General features: G+C 39.8%; 1 protein-coding gene across 4 annotated transcripts in view; it reads right to left on the bottom strand.

Moving 5' to 3' along the window:
* CORIN (corin, serine peptidase) overlaps positions 1 to 23,319 on the bottom strand; it is a 105,173-nt gene that overhangs the window by 6,306 nt on the left and 75,548 nt on the right. For 3 of the 4 annotated variants that reach the window (XM_088131202.1, XM_088131201.1, XM_088131203.1), the window contains 10 exons: positions 19,857 to 20,002; positions 18,376 to 18,483; positions 14,549 to 14,662; positions 12,843 to 12,953; positions 10,883 to 11,012; positions 6,419 to 6,541; positions 5,497 to 5,546; positions 4,524 to 4,698; positions 2,590 to 2,861; positions 2,082 to 2,215 (listed from right to left, as the gene is read on the bottom strand). In XM_088131202.1, the coding sequence (XP_087987328.1) occupies positions 2,082 to 2,215; positions 2,590 to 2,861; positions 4,524 to 4,698; positions 5,497 to 5,546; positions 6,419 to 6,541; positions 10,883 to 11,012; positions 12,843 to 12,953; positions 14,549 to 14,662; positions 18,376 to 18,483; positions 19,857 to 20,002 (1,363 nt within the window). The remainder of the gene's footprint in view (positions 1 to 2,081; positions 2,216 to 2,589; positions 2,862 to 4,523; positions 4,699 to 5,496; positions 5,547 to 6,418; positions 6,542 to 10,882; positions 11,013 to 12,842; positions 12,954 to 14,548; positions 14,663 to 18,375; positions 18,484 to 19,856; positions 20,003 to 23,319) is intronic. The other variant, XM_088131204.1, reaches the window with a different exon arrangement.

The following is a 23,319-nucleotide window of genomic DNA, read 5'->3' on the forward strand; positions in this document are numbered from 1 at the left end:
GCAGTATGGTCTACTAGTGACTGCTTTGGAAGAATTAGGTTGGATTTCTATAAGGGGGTCCCTCATATAAATCAACGCTGCAAACACATCTGGAGTATTGCGTGCAGTTCTTGTTGCTGTTCCTCCAAACGGATATAGTGGAGCTAGAGAAGGTTCAGAGGAGGGCAACTAAGATGATCCAGGGGCTGGAGCAACTTCCCTAGGAGGAAAGGTTGTGATGCTTGGGGCTTTTTAGTCCAGGAAGGAGGAGAACAAGAGGCGACATGATCAAAGTGTACAAAATTATGCATGGCATGGATAAAGGAGAAGCTCTTTTCCCTTTCCCAGAAATACTAGAGCCAGAGGTGATCCAATGAAATTGAATCCTGGAAGAATCAGGACAGAAAAACTTTGTTTTTTAACATAACACATAATTAAACTTTGAAATGCACTACTACGAGAGGTGGCGCTGGCTAACAGCATGGCTGGCTTCTAAAAAGGATTGGACCGATTCATGGAAATCCTGGGGATCAAGAGCTGTTTGCCTTGACGGCAGCGTGGCTGCTCCTTTAGTCCACCCGCGGGGAGACTGGTGGGCTTCCTCGTGCAGTCGGTTGGCCACTGTGAGAACAGACTGCTGGACTAGGTCGGCCAGGGGTCTGATCCAGCAGGGCACGGCTTATGTGCTTATGACCACATTCTGAATAATGGCAGCTTCCAGATCAGATACAAGAATAACCACATGTCAAATCACATGTATTTAACTACAGTCAATGACAAGCAAGGAGAACGATCTCATAAAGAGCGCGTTACTGTAATCTACTATGTAATCAACATTACTACAACAGTAGCCAGGCTGTTCTGGTCCATGAAAGGGCATAACTGATATACCAGTCAAAGCCAGAGTTCATAAGAGACACCCCACCCACCCAGGTCACATGGGCCACCCTGGTAACAACTCTAGAACCCACCCACAAACTACATCTCTGTTGTTTTTGAAGAAAAATCTATTTAGAACAGGCAGATCCTGCATCTGGGAACCACCCACCCATCTTAGAACTCAGTCTCATGTTACTGGCCTTCAATAACCCTGCCACCATGTTCAGATATGCACAGCATGCAAATTTTCCATTCAATCAGCATGGATGGGTGCAGATTCCTGTTCAAGATTCAACTTTTTTTCTGAAACAACAGAGTATTTAATTCAAAAGTCTCAACGGGTAATAATACCTAGCCAACCTTGGTTGGTTTCAAAAACTAAGACAGTTTGGACCTGATTACTGGTAGATGGGTGACTGCATGGGAATTCCTGCCTTTACTTGGAAATTAAAATAATATCCCATAAGAAGGAAGTAGCAAACCATTTCTATAACACTGCCAAAAACACTGTGGAAGTGGTCAACAGGAGAGGAGCTTAACCTGATGTTTTCCCACTGTACTAGTTAACACAGTTCTTCTGGGAGAGTCCAATTCTGACCTCACATGACTTCAAAAGCATTACTATTATATTTTACTTGAATGATTTATTCTCTTTATACATTTATTCTCTGAAATTTGTGATGCACTTTCTTCAATCACAACATACTCAGAAAAGGCACGTATTAGGGAGGAATTTGTGCAAAAAAGTATATCTTAGGAAAAGTTGCATGGGAAAATTTTCATGCCAACATCTAAAAAATCCTGAAACTTAAGCAAAAACTGGATGGAACAAACTTGTGATTAGACAAAAACCTGAAAAACCTAGTTTACCCCTAACTCCAAGTCAAAGGTAGAAAAGGTACCATACCATGAGAGAAAGCATGCTACATGTTAACGTGCTTGGATTCGAACATCCCAAATTTAAGAGTTCATTTCATTCAGTAGAAAGCTTCTGGCCCTTTTCTAACATATCCACTGCCGCTAGGCATTTGCATCCCTTCAGCAACGAATATTTATTTTATAAATTTAAAATGATTTTAGATCCCCTTTAAACGTTGGACCATTTTGAGATGACCTTATAAATAAAGTACAGCAGGTTCAAATTACTCATAATTATCTGGCATTCTAAACATTTTGCCTGCCCAAAGTGTGGCCTTTGGGTTTCTCCTTGTGAACTGTCTTACCATGCAAGAATCCACAGTACCAGACTCGTAGCCTGCACACAACATCCTGACCGTGATGGTCTTCATGTCAAAGTAGGACTGACATTGGTCCAAAGAAATAATCCGCACTTCTCCTTCCTGCAGTTTGAAGGGCACTAAGCAGAAGGAAAAGACGCAAGTGTGGTCAGAATCTACATCTGCGTAAATGTCAAAGCTTCATCCTCTGTCTGTGCACTGATGTCACTTGCGTGTTTAAAGAGGTGGTGTTTCATCGCATGGCTGCACCCACCATCTCAGCCTTCTGTTCCATTCCTGCCCCTGGTGCACATTCCCATGGATTCATATTTGGATTTTTTTTACGGCCTAGTTTTGAACAGTGAATAACCTATGTTCTGATATTCTGTTTAGCACCACAGAACATCTTTCATTTGTGTCTGAAATGGGGGGCTTCCAATTAGAGCAAAAGAACCGACTGGGCCTGGCAAAGCAGGAACAGATTCGCGTGAGAACTTGGACCCGTGATGCTTACTTTTGTTGCCCATATGTCCCCAGCCGGTGATGTAGCAATAAGTGTTTGGCTTGAGTGGCTGCTGCCCGGTGGGAAGGCAAACTGGCCGGACGTAGCTCGTCTCGTTGATGTCTTCGCTGAGTTCCACAATGCTGATATCGTAGTCCACCACTGCACGGTTGTAACGAGGATGCAGAATAATCGCTTTCACCAGGCGGCTTTGCATGAAGACCGAAGGATGATCCAGATTGTTGATGCCAAAAACTACTTTCCACACCTTGGGATTTTCTCTCCTTGTGAAAAGGAAAGACGTAAGATACACAGTGAGGGTTCTGCATGTATCTTCCATAAGAAATAATTTATACCCCAATCTCCTGCTGTGTGTGCACCAACTACATGAATCAAAAGATGAAAGCAGGGCTTTTATTTGGATAACATACTGAAAGAAGGTGGAAATTATTGCAGTTTCTATTTTATGTAGAAATGTACTTTTTGATGATACTCTAGATATACCAACCACTTCAGAAGTAACAGTGATTTAGATCCACTGCCTGCCAGTAGTTAGTCACTAACTAAACCTGGCTCCAATTCAATGTAAGCAAAGGATCATATGCTCCCATCTTTCCACCAGGCAGAAACAGGGGTGTCAGCAAAGGGAGGATCAAAATTTGTAAGATGGCGGTCACAGTGTTATGGTCAAACTCCCACCTCTTTTGTACATGTATCAACAGCACATCCACCATCTTGCAAATGTTGACCCTCCCAGTGTATGCCCCTGGGAAATAACCGAAGTGGCTGTCTCAATTAAATGAAAAGAAATGATAGCAGACCTGGACCATAAAAAGTCCAGGAGACCACTAGGTCGAATTGTTGTAGGGATTTCTGTAGCCCAGAGAGGGTAGCTCTAAAATCACAGAATAGAACTTTTCAAACTTTTTCAGGCCACGGAACCAGGAACTGCTAATGTCATGGAAAATAGGGTGTTCAAGTGAACTTTTCATTTTTCCCCTTTGTCTCACACGCAACTCCATCAAGTTCTTACAGAACCTGAAGGTTCCACGGAACACAGCTGGAAAAACCCTGACATTGAATATTTGCTAATTGGTAGGTGGTAGGGAGTTTTTCTACAGAATTTGTAATATGGTTATACTGAAATAAAAACATGAATGGATTGCTTGCCTACTGTAAGGTGAACTGGCTTACAACTATAGGATTCTAGATTTTTTCCTCCCCTGGACATAGCCAACTTCCATCATAGCAGGTATGCAAGCAACTTTGCAGGAAAAAAGACAACCAGTATGGTTATGGGGCCATGGGGAAAACCACAACTGCAGTTTTTCCATTCATTTCAACATGTATATACTGTATGTACCTGTTTAAAATAGATATCTAATCTCTTCTTCTTCAGAAAAAAAAAAGCACAACGCGATATAACATTATTAATTTAACCTGCAGTTGTCTGAAGTACAATCTGGCAGATGGATATTTTCCTTTTCAGAAATTAAGCTATTTAATTATGCTCCTAAAGAGGAGAAAAAAGAGGGCTGACACAGCCGCAGAAGGGAAAGCAAGCATGCATTTGCTGATGGAGTTTGGAAAGGGTAAAGGAGGTGGCTGTCCTCTCCTCTTTCCCAGGACATCTGCAGTGTGTGTGTGTGTGTGTGTGTGGGTCAAAAAAGTCAAGCTGGTGACTGCTCGTGTGATTGAAACCCGTCCCGTTCTACATGTGTCACACATGTGACCCCTGCCTCTTCCACTTCTAAAGGAACAAGGAGGCCAGAAGAAGCGGTCCCAAGGGAAGGACATCATAGAGGGACATGATGTTTGTAACTCAGCTGTAGTTATGGCTCCTGGATGTTTCCATGCTCAAAGGTTTAATCATGTGGACCAGCTTAGGATTCTCTCTCCAACTACAATTCCCATCCTGCTTCTGAAGCATTCTGAGCACCACTCACCCTTCAAAGCAGTGGGCCACTGTTAAGACCCATTTCTTTGCTATCAGAACACAGCCACAGATATGCCCGCTGGGCTCACTCTGGAGTGAGCACTGCCACGGCCAACGTCCTGAGCGACTGGTCCTGCCACCGAGGATCCTCTTGCTCATGCGAGCTGCAGGGCGACGGCCACAGTCTATTAAGAAACAGATCACCTAGTAAGTACCAGAAGAGTCCCTGCGTTTTCTGGAAAGCTTTATCACCTACTCCAGAATAATCTCAAAAAGAGATTACGCTACCTGGAGACAGAGTAGAAGCTACGATGCTATTGAGCTCCAGTTATTATAACAACACAAGAAAACTCCTGATTAGATAAAAGGCCAAGCCTAAATTATGGGGTAATATTGTGGGCATCCTTGCTGCACTGAGCAGGGGGCTGGAGCAGATGACCTCGAAGATCCCTTCCACCTCTATGGCCCTGTGAGCCTATGTAACCTTGTGGGCAAGGTGCTTCAGAACCTCAATGAATTTGGTGGCCATCGCTATAATATTCTGGCAAGCGGGAGCAACCCTATACGGAACCTCTCCATTTATTTCCATAAGTAAAAGGTTCTTTGCTTCCTAGAAGGCCCACCCAACAGAGTTCTGAGGTTTGCAGAACTACAAACAGCAATAAATAAAATTCCAAGCAAAGAAAAAGAAATCGAATCCAAAATATGAAAAAAAGAAAAATGACGGAAGGGGGGAATGGAATGGAGGATGACTGTAAAAAACAAACACAGTCAATGTTGTAGAAGGTTCTTCCCTTTAAATTCTGCTTCTGGGCTTCTGGGAGGCCTAGGTTTTCCATTCCAGAAAGCAAAATGCTGCCCTAGGTGAAGATCAAGCAAGGTTCCACTTCTATCCTCACAAGAGTTCCTTTCAGACTCTCAAGAATTAGTGGACAATTTGGAAGTATCTAATTTACTCCTTTGTGGATGAGTTATGAACTTACCTTCTCTGGCACAGAGAAGAGAAACCGCATTCTTGCTTTCACATGGTAACCTAGATGTAGAAACAACAGCTTTATGAGGCTCAGTTTCATCAGCATAATATAGAAGCACAGGAATCATATATCTCCTGAAAAACCTCTACCCATCTCATTAAAATATATGCTTGAAAACTGGAAGACACTTGATTTTTAGATGTTTTGAATGAAGCAATATTTTGATGCTTCGTTTATTTCTCTCAACAACCCTCTGGACTGGCAATTAGATGTATCAGCTCAAAACCAAAGGTGAATGGGGTTTTTTTTAGTATAAGTGGGGTGTAATCAAAGCCCTGCCGATTTATACATGGACCACCTACGCAGGGGTAGGGTTTCCATGCAATTGGAAATGCACACCGAAAACATGCAGATCAAAATGAGGGGTCTCAGGTCTGAAAGGGTATTAAGTAATTTGAGTAGACAAGACTATTTATATGCAACTTCCCAGTTCACGTAGTTAGGAGATCTGCGATCTCCTCTCATGTATAATGGGCTGAAGGAATAACCTTGAGGAACGGGAGGAAGAGCCACTACCAAGACAATGATCAGATAAAAGAAACGTGAGTCTGGGGCAGAAATGTAATTTGAGAAAGTGCCTCAGACATTGACCCTCCCTAGTTCTCATGAAGATAAAGGGAGGGAGGGGGAACCGTATTCAGACTTGCAAGATTCTGTTACTTTAACCTTACAATAAAAGTAGTACTAACATTCATAACTTTGTTTTCCTAGTCTGGTCTACCTCGAAGGTTTGACATCATGCTACCTTCAGACTGCTGGGTTACAATATTCTCTTCACCTATAGAGTCACCTTGTGTGAGATATATAAATATGATAAATAAACGAATAAGTAAGTAAGTAAATAAATAACACTATGTTAGCTATTTCTTACCCTGTTACGAAAAGAGCATGTAACGTGGACATATTTTTGCTCTCCCAGTCAGGAGGTAGATTCAACCATTTTTTGTGTTGTGGAAGCTCATACGCTGGAACAAGATCTGTCACAACTGGTCCCCTGAAAGAAAGCACATTCAGGACAGTCCGGGGGTTTATTTATATCAGAACCCGAGGCACGTGAAAAGGGGTGGGGCTTCCACTGGGCAGTCACAGACACCATATTAACTTTTTGGACCCTCCCTTGGGGTGCCACCACAAGAAGGCGGATAAAGTGCTTTTAAACATTACACTCCTCGTGGCCCAAAGCAGCAGAAGGCCTTTCCTGTGCCATCCACGCAGGCAAAAGGCTTCTAAATCACCTTTTAAATGGGCAATTATTGAATTATATCCTCATTCCGCGTATGCTCTGGGGATTCTGCCGGTATTGGTAGTGTTTTACTATATTACTACTGAGAATAATCCAGAAGGAATGAGAATGTGAAACAGAAAGAGCAAGTGCATACTCTTGGGTCCCAAAGGGGAGATTTTTCTACTTACAGTACATCTGTCTAACACATTACTGCTTGGTTATAACACAGATAATCACATTCAGTGTTTTTTCCTCTCTGTGGATTTTCTTCTTCCTGGCTATTTTTCCTTAGCCGTTTTGTAGCTGTCAATCTGCTTCCCATTGATTTGAACAATGAGATGTATCATGAGTATCAGAGTGGGAGGTTAAGCTGATCAAAGAAGCCATTGAAAGAAAAGACCATCTCAGACTGCACTGAAGTCAGATGTTTCTTCAGAAACACCCAAAAGTAAATAATTGGAAATGGCAGCTCCAAGATCTGATTGCTGTTCCCTGATGTAACCGAAACTTTCCTTCTGCATTCCAGTTTTTTGGTTACAAAGCTATTCACGCAAGCCACTTAAAGGCAATTCCTGGACTCCGATGGCCATCGGATACCAAAATTTTATTATCCTGTTCAGATCTGCTCTGTATAACGAATTCACCTTGGGATAGGGTGTCCAAAAATGTCAAGATGGTGGCCAAGACTGGGTGATCGAAGCCCGACCCCTTTTTAAAACGCAGCACGCATTAAACAAAGAATCAGAGCTTCAATTGCACAGTGGAAGCTCCCATCTTGCCTTTTTTGAGCACCCCCCACACAGACACACGTGCGCCCCTAGTTGTACAGTGAAATGTCAGACATGCTTACTTGAAATAAGATCTACTGGGTTGAGTCTTGGATCAGTGTGCAGCAGATTGTACCCCAGGACCCAGCAGCCACAGCCCATTGTGCATACATACCACCCTTTCTTAAAAAATCCTGCATTTCAATCTTCATTGAAAACAAAAACAAAAAAACATTGAATAGAAAAAAAATAACAAGTTTGGAGGAAGAAGCTACTAATTACGAGGGAAAATGACAAGCCCAGTCTATGAATTATGAGCGCTACTGCTGTGGGTAGGATACAGGCTACAAATGTGAAACATCTAATGCATATCCACAGATTATACCCACAACACAGCTGACCCGATCTGCTATCTCCCTTTGCCCTCTATTTTCCATAGATTTTGTTCACAAATTCAAGGATGGATCACCAAGGCTTTGCTCGCTTCATTTCTTCAGATCTAGCCACTGAATGTATGACTTGTCTCCATTGTAAGTTGGAGACGATACAGCTAGAGTATTAGATTTAAGAAGTCCTATTCGTTGCAAGGCTTCCTCTGATACTGCATTTGCCGGGTGATGAATGTTCCCACTTCAACCAAGGGCCAATACTGGGCAAACCAATGATGGGAGATCAAGGTACGTACAGGTGAAATAACTCTAATCAGTATTTTTGATACAGTTTTTATAACTTTAGCATTACTGATGACAGAATAGGCCTTTTTCTGTTGGTGCTCTGTATACAGAAGCAGAAAAATGGGATTTTTTTTTTTTTTAATCAATGATCCTTTTTCGGGGGGGTCTACATTTCTATGTGCATATATACATAATGTTTAAACTTTTAAACTTTATTACTTGCCTCTGTGAATTTTTCCCTAAGATGTTTAAATGGGAATGCTTGTTTGAGTGAATGTTTCTCCACCATTTGAGACATGAAACGAAAGAGAGGAATTACTTTCTACTTGGAGGTCAGAAGCAACTATTCTCTCAAAGTGTAATTATTTTATTATTTCTTTATTAAGCTTGTCATATTGCTGCCTACTGATTTAGCAGAGCATCCATTCACCTAATATGAAAAATCTGCTGTACCTACTTTTGCCTGAATGTATATTAATATGCAAAATAACTATACGTGGGAATGGAAATAAATGTGTGGGAAAATTAAATTAATACAATTTTCTTGATAAATAAAATAAGGATTCCTTGCTTTACTGAATATACTTTTCTGAGTATTTCATTCTCCATTCCTCCCAAGCATCATGAAAGTCAATACAGACTTTAAAATCGAAGGGTTTTTTGCATGAAAGAACAGTGGACATTTCATCTTCAAATGCCATCTTTATTCACCATCATTATAACGTTGTTATTATGTTGGAACAAAACTATGAAGGCTTATCTCTCATTCAATCAGACTTAACACTAGTACCAATAATCAGGAAATCTCACCAGAAACATCACTTGGCCATGAAATTTAATCATGGATTTTGAAAAGGCCTAACCCTTCCTTCAAATTACCCCAATACAAATTTTTACTCCAAAAAATTATCCTTAAGGTTCCAAACATAACATAAGTCAGAAACAACCACTAACTGGAAAAACTCGCTCAAATAGTGTACTTGCCATTAAATCAAACCACAGAGCTCAATTAAACCTAACCCAAACTTCTACTAAATCAAATAGATACTTTTATCCCTACAAATTATGCACTCAAGCATTTTCCATATAAAATAACTATCACTACTCATAAAAATCTTCCCAAGGGCCAACCCTGCCATTTTATCTGATTAGAGAATTCAGGAAAGTCTGTTAACACTAATTTTTTCCTAATCCAAATATAAATATTTTCCCCCAAAATTTATCAGTCAGGCAACCCCCTCATAATGTAACTGTAAAACTGCCACTAACCAAAAAATGAGAACTAAAATGTAACCTTACCTTTAAATCTGACCACAAAACTCATGGAAGGGGAACCCTAACCCCAACTTCACCCTCATTCCAACCAGAGTCCACTGGAGTTGGGTGGCTAATAAATTCAAATAAATAAATAAATAAATAAATAAATAAATAAATAAATAAATAAATAAATTCTACTAATTTTTCCCCCCTTAAAACTTACTTGGTCACGCTGCCTACTCCTAACATAGCTGTAAGGCTGCCACTAGCTGTAGAAACTCACCCAAAAGTTAACCATGGCATTCAACTGAATCACAGTGTCCAAGAAAGCCCAGTTGTAACTCTTAACATCACATTAAATCAACATTAAATTAATAACCCTAAATGTTACCTTTGAAGACAATCTCCACATAATTCAAAGAGCATTACTTCTGATTGATGCTCTTTGATGCTAACCCCAACTTCACATGAATTTAATAGGAATTTTTATATTTATTTTTTTTCCAGGCAGGACATATCTTCATAAAAAACATGAAGGCTGTCAGTACCCATAGAAACTCACTGGAAAGGTAGCCCTGCCATTCAGCCTGCCCATAAAACTCAAGGATGCCTATGCCTAATCCAAGCTTCAGACTAACTCCAAGAGAAACATGTACCCATAAAATCTACTCGGCCCCCGGCAGTCCCCGCTAGGGCTAGTATTAACTATTCACCAAAAAGCTAACTTTGCCATTCATTTTAACCATGGAAATCAAGAAAACCTAACCCTACCTCTAACGTCACTCTAATTCCAATAGTAATTTTTAACCCTAAAAGTGCTTTTGAAGGCAATCTCACCTAACACAACCCGAAGATCACCGTCCTGTCTAAAAACTTCCCAAAGGATTAAGCCATTAATCTGTCCTAAGGACTCACTGAAGCATAACCTTACAATAACTTCAAACTGACCTCAGTACAATTCTTAAAAGTTGCCCTCAAAGGCAATCCTCCCATGACATAACTTAAAGACCATATATTACACTCAGGAACCTCACTGAGCAAATGGCATCATACATGTACTGAAACAAAGGGAAAAATACGAATTTTTCACAGAAAATAAACTACTTTGATTGACTAGGGCAGTGTTTCTCAGCCTTGGCAACTTTAAGACAGATGGACTTCAACTCCCAGGATTCCCCAGTCAGCATGCCAAGTTGCCAAGGTTGAGAAACACTGGACTAGGGTATTGATAGTGTACCACATGTAGTAACAAATATCAGAAGGTTCTAATTGTGTTAAATTACCAAGATGTAGAAAGCCAAATGATCCCAAGTCTGCAGATTAAGAAAACATCACAGATTCAACAAATTGTCCAAAACTTATAGTCGCACTCAAGGCTATGATTTATCAGTGTTACAAACTACTGACCTTACCCGAAACCCATCTGTCTGCATGCCAAGTGGCTTAAATTTTCTTCCCATTCATCAGCGCATATGTAATAATTGGTAGCTGACCTATATACGGTCAGGAACATCAAGGAGCTGCTGTTTTTAGACAGGGACACTGTGAAAAGAAAAAAAAATGAAAATTTAATACCCCCAGGTAGAAGATTAATCACTTGATTTCTCATGACATGGAAGATTTGCAAATTAATGTGCGATCATTAAAAAAAGCACTGTGAGTGAATACAGACAATTTCATCATGCAGTGATGCAGCTTAATATACCAAATGCAAGCAGATAACCAAACTTTTATGCTATGACTGCCAGTGCTTTGTGGAAAATTGCTTTTAGTACAAGTAAAGAAAATGTTCTCCACTTGCTAAGTCTGATGGAATATCACCCCAAAGAAATGCAAAAGTGATAATGTTTTAGGAGAATCTGCTCACCAGGCATGAACATAAGATGCATGCTTTATTGCTAGGTCACTTTCTCAGGTAAGGTCACCTTATATATTTCATAGAGGTAATGCAGTTGAGCTCAGGATAAGATTTCATCCAAGTTTTGAAAACGTCTATGGGGTATTACTAAAGGCAGGTCAAAATATTAAGTATTTGCCCCTGTGGTCACCAGACATCACCTAACTAGCTGCCTTCATTCCCAGAAAGCCTTAATGAGGCAGTTAAATAACAGTGTGACACACTTCCAGGGGATAGGGACTCAGAAGATCCAATAATTCAGTAGCCAGTAATGGCTTTCTCCCGAAGTCATGTCATTCCCAAAATAAACCATCAGACGGACAGCTATCTTGTATTCAAGAGAAGAACCATCACAGGCTTTATGAAGAAAAGGATGCTGTTGGCTTCAGCAATGTTCTATAATTGCAGCATTGTTGGCTGGCCAAGAAAAGAAATATGGTGCATGATATGGTTACTTAGTTTGTATATTGATAGTTGGGGTGTTATTTTGTTTCTTCTCTGAGAACATGAGCATTTGCAGGGGAAGCAAGGGGGAAATAGTGACACAACATATATTACAACTTCATCACACGAATGCCACAACTTATAGACTTGCTTCAGACATCAGTACACAAGTACATCACTGCGACATTTACATGATGATGTCGCCTTGTGCATGTAATCACTGTGGTTTCCTGTAGGAACTGCTGCCTGAGAACTTTATTCCAAGCGTTTATTTTAGTGGTATATATTAAAGCCTTTCCTGAACATGTGTCGAGAAGGGAACATATTTATGTCCTTCTGCTTACCCAGCCTGTCCATCTAGAGACAGATCCCTTTATAGCCATGAGGCATTCACAGGATGTTTTCCTAAAGCAGAGATGGGCAAATCTCTCAGGTTACAGGCCACGCTTTGCTCTCCAATCTGTCCCAGTTACATCTCCAGAAACGATAAGCCATATTATTTTCTAGGGGAAGCGGGTTAAACGGGAGAATGGGAATGGGACGTCTTCACAGGCAACCCCCATTTCCATATCCATCCTATAAAAAAACTTTCCCCAAAACTGTGCCACCAAAATTCAATGTGAATTGGCCTGGATTTTGGCACTGTAATTTCAGATAGTTTGGAGGTGCTTGCTAAAAGGATTCCATAGGACTGATTAGCCTCCTACTTTCATTCCTATTTTTATTCCCATCTGTTTTGAAAGAACAAATAATAATGCCATTAAAAATGTGAATTTTGGAGGCAAAATCTCAGGATGCCAAGGACACAAATGGGTTCTTATGGGACTACCTACCCTACAGTCACGTTTGCCAGTGTTAGCTTTCTTTTTATGAAAGCAGAAAGAAACAGTGACCCACCAACCAGACTTGCATCTTGGTTGTCAGAGAGAGTCATTTACTTTAAACATGGTTGATCCATTTCCCCTAGGTTTGTTCCTCCTCTGCAATCCTCACATTAGCATCTCGGTTATGGTGCAAGTCTTAGAACCTACCACAGCTCCATTCATCTGATTTGTCAGCACAATCTGCTCGCCCATCACACCACCATTTACGGGGTACACAGTCATGGTTTGCACATGCAATTTCATCCTCCTTGCAAAACGCTGCCATGAAAAATGCAAATTGGGAGAAAACAGTCTTTAGAAATGTAAAGCTTTAAATCCTCTAGGAAACACTAGTCCTTTACTGAATTGGGAATAGTAGTTGTGCCTGAGTACAGTCATCAAAGATTAAGACTGCTGATTTTTATTACCTGGAGGTAAACTCTGAAGTTGCTTCACATGATCAGGAATAAAAATCTCTGAAAGTCTGGAACTTCTTAATTCTGTAATATTTCTGTAAACTCATTCAATAATGCTGGTAACCACACAATGAATACACCTTTGGTGATTAAAACCATCTTGGTTTTTCATTTCCAGGAGGTTAGAAAAACAGGTTTTCTAAGCCCAGGTCAGCCAATCAAGCATCGTAGATTGCACACAAAGTATTTTGAAAACAACTCAGCTTTGTATCTCATGTGAGCAGTGCAGATGCTTGGAAAGAAGCAAGATTGCTTTAATGAACAGCCATGAGAGTTACGACGCTCGACGCTCGTACAAGGTCCACAGCATTTCTTCCAAATTAGTTTGGAAGAGTGCTTTGCTTTAACAGCCACCTTTGCACGTCTGAAGAAACCAAATTAACTACTTAGTGCAATTTTATCTTGATCTGACGACATTCAAGAGAGTCAGAAAGGAAATACACCATTTCATTACTGCATAAACAAAAGATACATTTCAGAAAAATAGTCATGAAAAAACTGAATATTCCAGATTATGTAAATTTATCAGTCTTGAAGCCTTTGTATAGTGAAATCTCTACAGAACCAAATTCTCTCAGGAGTTCTAATGAGTAACGGTTCTTTATTCACCGTTTATTATCAGTGTGGAAAGCGCCCCTATGGAGCCACACACAGCGATGATGGATAAAGTCAGCCCCCAACCGAGTGATGATTAACCAGATTGCCTTCTAGGCCTTGTCATGGAATTAATTTAATAAACCACAATAAATGCAAATATATGAACTAATAATACTTGAAGTGGAATATAGAACTAAAGGGAAGAAACAAAAACCAAAGCCAAAATAAAACAGAAATAGAAATTCAGAACATTTTCTTCTAAAATAAACCACAAAAAATGTAAATTCAAAATCTCTGCAGTTACAGAAATGCTTGCATGGATCCCCGTACCTTTTCTACTTTTCACCCTTGCTCAGAAAGTTCAGATTGGAAAAGCTGAAGAACATATTTTAGCCCAGTTATAAAAGAGGTAGGGCATAATTTATTTTGATCTATTCATTCTGTGGCCAGTGAATAGACAAAGTACGCAAAGTTCACAAAGAATGACAAGAACAGAAAGCCTGTCAAAAGTAATTGATATTCAGACAAAAGCACTAGATGAAAGGGAATCGCAGGACAGAGGTAAAAGGAGGGGAGGAGGCAGAGAGCAAAAAGAGAGAAAAGGGGCAAAATAAAAACACAGTGACATCCAGACAAAATGTTATTATGAAGATAGAAATTTAAAAAGTCAAAGGCAGAGGACTGTCTAGTATCAAAGGGGAAATGGCGTAAAATTAAAATCATGTTGCTAAGAAAGGACATGTTGTGTCCTTGGCTCCCTCCGAAGAATGCAATGCAGGCATTACATTTTGAGCTACTTACAGCAGTTTGTTTCATCCACATTGTCAAGGCAGTCTGGAAAACCATCACATATCATGGCATGTTGAATACACAGTTTGTCTGATGGGCATTCCCAAAGCCCTCTTTCTTTGCAACCTGGAGATCAGAAATTAACGTGACCAATCATTCGTTGTCATGGCAGGTAAGAAGAAGAGCTACTGGAATTGAAATGCAGGAATACACACACATAGGTGGAACTTTGCTCGACATTTTTTGACTCAAAATGTGCTTTTGATTTGATATCCAGAGATGGGAAATGGAGGAAATTGGAGCAATCCTCCACAGATGGGCAGATGTTGTTGCCCATTCCATCACATCTGTCTGAAAATTCTAGAACCAGCTGTTTCAAGCAACCCCTTTCCAGAAAGAAGACAGGGGTGCATTCTAGCTCCTCCTTATGTTAGTCAAGTCTCTCTGATTCAACCATTTATCCTCCAACTTTGTCGGTAGACCACAACCCATTTTGTTGGGCTGGTCAATTAAGCAGCTTTTTTCAGGTGAAGTGACATTACCACTTCTTTAATGCCTTGAGGAACCATCTTGAAACTACAAGATAGGGCTGCTTTAGACAAATTTATTTATTTATTTATTTATTTATTTATTTATAGTATTTATAATATCTTTTAAAAATCATCAATTTGCCCCAGCTGAATGTTGATAACGGGTTAGATCCAGACTTAAATTATACTTAGAACAAATCCAATGAAATCAGTAAGGTTGAAAGTAAATGTGACTAAATTCAGATCCAACCTATAATAGATGCTAAATATATTGTCTGAAACCTTAAAATTAAACCCCTATCTATAACATATAATCCATTCACATTTCAAATACTGACAACCAAAATAATTTTTATGTCATTTTCCCCCCTTCCCCCAAAATCATTACCATGGATTTTTTGGGTGAACTCTGGGCATAGTCTAACAAACACTTTCAATTATTTTAATAGGAAAGCTCTATTTTTAAATAATCTATACTTTCTATTTCTTTTTAACATTCTCATTTTTAAAGTGTTTCCCACTAAAATGAATAGGATCTGATTCTATGCTAACGAACACTTTAAAAATGAGGATGTTAAAAAGGAAAAGGAAGTGTAGATGATTGAAAAACTTGAGGCAATAGATAAGACGGTAACAAGGCATGCAGTAAAATGGAGAAGTGTCAATTGGCAGTGATATCCTAAGACAGATCCGTTCAGTAAACACAGCCTGTCTCCTCCAATTGTTTTTAGCCAGTCAGACTGCTCTTATTATAAATTTGGTATGAATTCTTGCATAACTATGTCAGTCTCTTGACATTAAATTCTTACTTCATCATATGAAAGAAATTAAGGCTCAGGGCACATCTATGAAATATTTATCTTTTGGAAGAGTTTCTGCTTTTCTCTTAAAGCAAGCTCACTTCAGCATTGAGATGAAAGAACGACCTGAGTTCTTAAGCAGACCACTTGTAAGTTTTTAAAAAAGCATTTTAATGATATATACCATGCCCTTTGGGTTCATTGTGCTATAAACTTGTTGTACAGAAGTTAAAAACTTAAAACTAGATTCATCTGTAACTTTTTAAAAAATCCACATTTTAAACAAGCAATATGAAGAAAGGCTTTCACTTCTGTGTGATCTGTAGAACGTCAAAAAGTCTGAATTTCACAAATGTTTGGTTCCAGGTGGAATCAATTACGGTAAATAAACCTAGGCTGAAGAACACGGTAACTTCTCCATGAAAAGTAACAATATAATCCATTAGTAATTCCTTCAAGTAAATCCACAGAATAGCATAAGGGGAGGGTACTCCAAAGAACGTGTTGTATTATGTCCTTTTCCCAAGAAGTCAATATTGTTGGAGATACCATCGTGCGTTTCCACACCTGAGCATCAGGGCCAATGGTGAGAGAGAGATGAAGGGAAGGGCCTTCGTATTTGTTTGTTTTATTTATATTTATAAATCAAATTTATATGCTGCCCATCTCGCTATCAGGGACTCTAGGTGACTCACAAATAGGACGACGAATCGTACATGGCGTCTGCGTCTGTTTCTGCCTCGCCCGTTATTAATTAAAAGTGCCCCTGTGTTCAACAGACAAGGGAACGCCCTACCTTTCTCTCCCTCCAGCGCTTCCCTGCCTTTGACATAAAAATGAGGCTTTCCTCTCCTCACACGTTTCTTCCTAAATCTAGCTTTTACTTCAAATACAATGAACATCTATTGGCATTCGCTGACAGCTGGGTAAGCATCCAATTATATCATGGACCTTTTTCTCCAGTGGGACGATCTGCTACTTCGTTATCCGGTATTCTTTCAGCCCTCTGGTTATGTTTAGCAACGTATCCTCTAACAAGGGCTCCTGCTGATTTTACATCTCCAACAGGTACAAATGGATAGTAATTGTAATGTCCACCGGTATTTTAATAGTATAATTTATTCATTGTAATGTCCACCGGTAGAAAATTGATGTCAGTGTTAGGATTTAATGTCAAGGTTGGTGACCATTAGAAAGCAGACTACATAATAAAGGGATTGGGGTAGAATATAAAACATACCGTATGACAACAAGACCTGAGCTTCTTCAGGACTTCAAATTTTCAATCAGAAAGTGGAGAGACAATGTGAGCGTCAGATACTTTTGTATTCCCAAAGTGGGAATGCAACATGGAAGATTTAAGCAGAGGCTGTATGTGGTTGCAGCCTTCCTAGTTTTACACCAACCTCCATTATGGGCTCCTTCAGAAGTCAAAAACTGAGAGACTTGAGAGAATTGAGGAGCTGGTCTAACTATATCCCTACAAAAACTGGAAGGAAAAATTTGGGGAGACTTGCAAATACTTGTCCTTCCTTAATCTGGTCTCCAACTGTGTGATCACTGTGGCAATAATGTGGCACAACAATAGATGAATGAAGCTAGAAGATGCTTGAAAACTTCTCTCTGGGAAGTGGCCAGAGAGAAATGACCGATTAATTGAGGTGCAAGGCATGGGCCTCTCTCTTTCTGAAATATAGTAAAACTGAAACTTCTTGCAAAAATGTACTTGTAACGTATTTGAGCTACTACAGAAGAGAACACAATGAGCTGCACTGTTAGAGTTTCAAACTATATTTCTTTTTTCATTTATTTCACTCTTCATTGAATGGAAGAATATACTGGACTGAATATACTTGCTTAAAAACACATTGATCGAGCCCAAACTTTTCTTATAGTTTCACTTCCATATTCCTTACATTTAAGACTTTTGAAGGCCAAATTTAGAATTGAGTAGAGACACAGATTCTTATCTGAGTTTGGTATATAATGGGTAAGATGGTATTGGTCTCCAGGCACTCTCCTTCCCCACCATGGGCAAGATTTCCTTTGGTGTGGTGGGACAAAACTTCACTGGATAACACATATCCCTCTCAGTGTAATCTGCTTGAAAAGGATTAGGAATCTCTGTGCATGTACCCTACCTTAAGGTCTTGGGAAAGATAAATTCAGAAAGATAAAATGTGGTCTTTCTCCATGACATGACATCTAGGAATTTTAAAACCTCTTTTCCCAGATCAACTTAAACCAGTGTTTCTGCACCTTGGCAACTTGAAGATGTGTGGACTTCAACCCCCAGAATTCCCCAACCAGACATGACTGGCTGGGGAATTCTGGGAGTTGAAGTCCACACATCTTCAAGCTGCCAAGGTGAAGAAACACTGAACTAAACTTTCAGTTCATAAACAGAAGTCCCTAATATAGCAAGGAAAAATATTGCAGCGTAAGTCAATCATCACAGATGGTTCTGGTCCACAATTGCTTTGTTGTAAGTCTTGCTTCATTCATTTACCACAGTTCTCTTCATCACTATCATCTTCACAATCTGCCAGCCCATCGCATCTTCTGGAGGCCAAGATACATCTTCCCGAACGACATTTGAAGTGGCTGGGAGAGCACTCTGCCAGGAAAATTACAAAAGGCAATCATTTAAAACTCCTTCTGGGCTCAAAGATGTGTGCAAGCTATCAAAGAAAAAGGAAGCAGAGGGTAACATCCTTCAAACCAGTTTACTTCTGAAATGAGAGATAAGTGCACCCAGTAACTTGAATACTGAGAGTTTTCAATCTTGCCGCTCTCACAGTATATAGATATAACCATTTATCACTTTATTAATTTAAGAAGTACTTTTCTTTTAAAGTACTAACTGCTCCAGGGATGGTGACATTACTGGAAGGAGCAACAGCTCAGTAGGACATTCTGCTAGCATCTGCTGCAAAGTTGTTAGAATGGACTTTTTTTTAGAGCTCAGATCTGGAATGCTTAGCTATCTAAAGTACAGGATATACAACCTGTGACACAGCACAAAGATGGCCTCAGGGCAGCTAAAAATAAGTACATATAAAAACCCACAAGCGAATCTCAAAAATAAACTATTTATAATCATGTTAAACATTAAACATTGTATCTTAAAGTTGAAAGCTACATTACTGTAAGAATAGGAGCAAGAAAACAATTATTTTAAACCTTCCCAGATACCTTCCATAATTAAAGGGTTGTACTGTTTTATTTTAATACGGGAGTAAGCTAACCCAACAGACATAGTGTAGTTGGAATTACAAAAAATCCCTTAAAGCATTTTTTCTGATTCTAAAAACCATCTTGAGCACCTGGAGTTGCGCTTCCTTAAAGGTTTTTATTGTATGTGGGACTGGGAGAAATTGGTAGACTGCATCTGTTCAGGGCAATGAATTAATGAATGAATGAGGACATCCCCAGTTAGCTGTCCTAGTTCGACCATATACTTCTCAGCATTGTTGCCTTAAAGGATAAATGGCATGAATATTGGTCTTCAGTAAGAGGTTTGGGGCACCATTTCGCAAAACAAAGAGACAAACCATGCAATTCCACTCAAACCCAACCCAACCCAACTCACCTCAACTCAACTCAACTGTAGAAGAACAAATATTCCATAACATTCTAGTATAGCTTCATTTTATTTAGTGAAACTTTCAGTCTGTGAAGAGAGGAACTTACTTGCGCCTAAATTATCATGGTAATTATTATACTTAATGATATTAACAATGCCATTTTTTCTCTTTGACAAATGGATAAGCATTATTTGAATGCACTAATCCTATGTTCTCCAGCTACTCTGTCTTCTGTTGTAATTACCATTTACCATAAGTGCATTTTCCAATTAGGCAAATTTCATTTTATTCTCTTACTTTATTTCTCTGACTGGAGAAAAAAGTTTAAACACCAGGTAATCATTGTCCTCCTACAAGTTGAAATATTCAATATTTAGTTTAAAAGTTGAGAAATATAAATAACCTTCTACATTGTCATCAGGCACCAGACAGGTTTGGTTGTCTGAATTTTCTTCTGGGAACTGAGCACAATCAGTATCTTCTGGCCACTGTAAACCCACAATTCCAAGAACAGACTCACAACGTTCCTTGGATTGCTCACAAAGAGTCCTGAGAAGGTTAAGAGGAATGAAGAGATGGGGAGAAAGAAGAAAGAAAAAGAGATTGGGAAACAGATAAATAACTTACATACCCACAAATACACACATACACATAGCAAGCCCCACCACAACTGGAAGACATATGGTAAAAAATATATATAATAACATACACAAACACATGCATGTATGCTATGATACAGATAGTCCTTGGTTTATGATGGCAATTGGGATCGGAATCGTCACTTAGCGATGCGGTCACAAAGTGTGATGTCACATGACCGCATCACTTAGTTACAGCACTTCCAGCAGTCCCAGTTGCCTTCGTTAAGTGAGGACCACGTGGCTCATTAAGTAAGGACCTCCCAAGACCGCGACTTCCAACTTCCTGCCGGCTTCCCTGTTGACTTTGCTTGTGGGAAGCCAGCAGGGAATGTCAGAAATCGCAATCACTTGACCGCGGCTCTCTGCGATGTGCCAAGTACCTGGATCACAATCATATGACCGTGGGGCTGCTGCAAAGGCCAAAACTCTGAGGACCGGTTATAAGTCCCCCTCATTCAGTGCCATTGTAATTTTGGAGGGTCGCTGAACAAATGGATATAACCCAAGGACTAGCTATATATTTGATTCAATTATTCAGTAACTGAATTATTCAGTATATACATATGATTCAATAATTCAGTAACTCAGTCCTAAGATTTCTTGAAATGATGCATAATTGTTTGAAACAGGACAGAACAAACTCTATGCTTTAGATCAGAAATGAAAAACCTAACCCAGCTCAAGGCCAGACCAATTCCATACACACATATAGGTAGATGCAGAAACACACCCTAAGACCAGATGGAATCAGCCATTATTCCATTCCACTAAACCTTGTCCTCAAGACAGTCTTTCCTGATGCTAAAAAAAAACCAAAAAAGCAGTTCTTTCAGTCTCCATCTGCAAAGAGAAAAGCAGCCCTTTCTCCTTGTCAAAGCAAACATTCTCCCAGCGTCTTCAAACCACTCCAGTTCTCCAAGCTGAAGAAGGAAAGAAACAACTGCATGAAGAAATGACTGATTTTCCTCATCTGTATTTATTTATATATTTTATAGCGCTGCACTCCCTAAAGACTGAAGGCATTTTGCAGTACTCAGTAAAATAACAACATAACCAATAATGCATCATTAGACATTATTCTTGGCCGCCTCCAGCTGACAATGATCTTACCAATTAAAAACAGGTTGGAACAACTATGTTCTCACAAATATCAGCAGGGAGGACATCACAAACCTCTGAATGAAGACATTTGCCTCCGCCTGACTCCAAACTCTCCCACTAGGGAGAATCCTCAGCCTCCCTGCACAGGATGCCCAGGCCAGATGGTAATGCCACTCGAAGCACGACTCTGCCACGCAGCAATATGGCTGGCACACAGCAGGATCCCTTGTCTGTTCTTGCAGCCCAGCCTCACATACAGGCACTCATAGCCAACTACCTGTTCTTAAAGCTTACCACCACTGGCTTAAGACTCCAAACCCAGGTTCCAAGGAAGCAACATTATTGCCCTCTCCAAACCAGGTTTTAGTGATACAAGGAATGCAGTCCTTTACGCGAAAAGAGGCATGGAATTATCACTCCGTCCCTTTCTCTGTGGACAGGGAGACTGGATTTGACTTGATTCAGAGACCTGGATGTCCAGAAGGCCAGATATGGCAGCTTAACAGACTACATCCAGACTATGATCTGGAGCTTCCTCCCAGTGTCATCACAGATTTGGAGAGGCGCATATAGAGTTTATTATCTAGAATCCTCAAATGGGTAGTTCCATATATTTTGCTTCTGCTCTAGTTCAGAACCATTCTATATTTTCCACAACAGTACAGAGTTGTGCTCTCCCACCTGAAGGAGTAAAACAAATCCTGAACCAACACCTCCAGACTAACAAGGCCTCTGAACTCAAGTAAGCCTCCTTAATAGCTTGCTTAATTATTGGCAGATGCTGGCTCATGAGCCATCTTAAATCAGCACTTGTTGGAAACTAGGAAGTAACTGACCACAAACACTGACTCGTGCCAACCTCCATTTTATTAACTGGGTATTCTCGCTATTGGCAAAAAATCTAACCTACGTTATCAAAAATAAGATGATTGGCATTTGACATCATTACTGGTGAGCGTCTATTATACAGTCACCCTCCTCAAGCGGGCACAGTCTTGTGATCTGTCCCCAGTGCTGTTCAGATAAACTTGGCTCAAGCAAATCGTGCGGTCTCCACCCAGCAGTTGGGTCATGGGGGATTTTCCCCTTCCCACTCTCACGAGTGGCAGAATAAAATATGCATCTGTTTAAATCACAGTGCAGCATTTTATGAGTCTATGAAAATATATGTATACCAATGAGAAGGGGGGGGAGTTTAATCCAATTTTTACGTTTTCAGCCCTTTCCACTTTCTTTTTAATTTCTTCACTTGGAAGTCTTTCCACAGTCATAATTATTTTTATGATTCTTTCTCTGATCGCCCATTATAATTATTTTAGATGGAATAGAAACCAGATCCAATTCCTACCGTCGTCTTTAGCGGCTCTCAAACATTCTAATGTTCCCCCTCCTCAGACTGCAATCATACATGACAAAACACACCTCTGAAACGTTCAGCATCGTGATGTCCTACAGATTAATCGGAAATCATTTGCCCATTCTAAAACAGTTATTTTCTTTTTAATTTTTTTTTTTATTATTATACCTGTGACCAGCCTAAATGCTGGCAGTTTGTTCTTCCACAAAGCAGAAATTCAGCGCCGTGCAGTATTAACTAATCAGTGTCATCTGACCTAGAGGAGAATTGAATACCAAGTCTCCATTCATTCACAGTGCTCACTTCCACATTACACAGCATTTTAGTCTAACCTGACTTGCAATATTGTTGTGAAGGTTAGAACAAAAGTCACATACATTTTGCCACAGCTCTGAAACGATAGGACATGTTAGAAAAATAAATGAATGGTAACAAGTTACGTATGCATTACTCTTCATCCAAAGACTGCTAGGAGTTGTATATAACAATCCTGTGTTATCATCTAGGGTTCTGTGCTCTGCGCTGAAACAAAGAAGTGTTTTGGACCGCTGTAAAGGCTGTTTGTTATGGAGTAACAGATAAAAGTACTCTTCAGCGAATATGAGATCAGAGGAAAACAAAACATAAAATGCACAGATTGTGATGTTCTTGTTTAAATCTGTATACAGTAATCACAGTAGTCACGGACAGATCAGTAGTAATGCCAGTAACACAGAAATCCATTATCTTGATCTAAGCCACACATTTTCTTTAAAAACAGTAATTCC

This window comes from Python bivittatus, unplaced genomic scaffold (assembly GCF_059951505.1).
Source record: "Python bivittatus isolate LINGU-HERP-01145 unplaced genomic scaffold, Pbiv_v1 ctg000970_np1212, whole genome shotgun sequence".
Lineage (NCBI taxonomy): Eukaryota > Metazoa > Chordata > Lepidosauria > Squamata > Pythonidae > Python > Python bivittatus.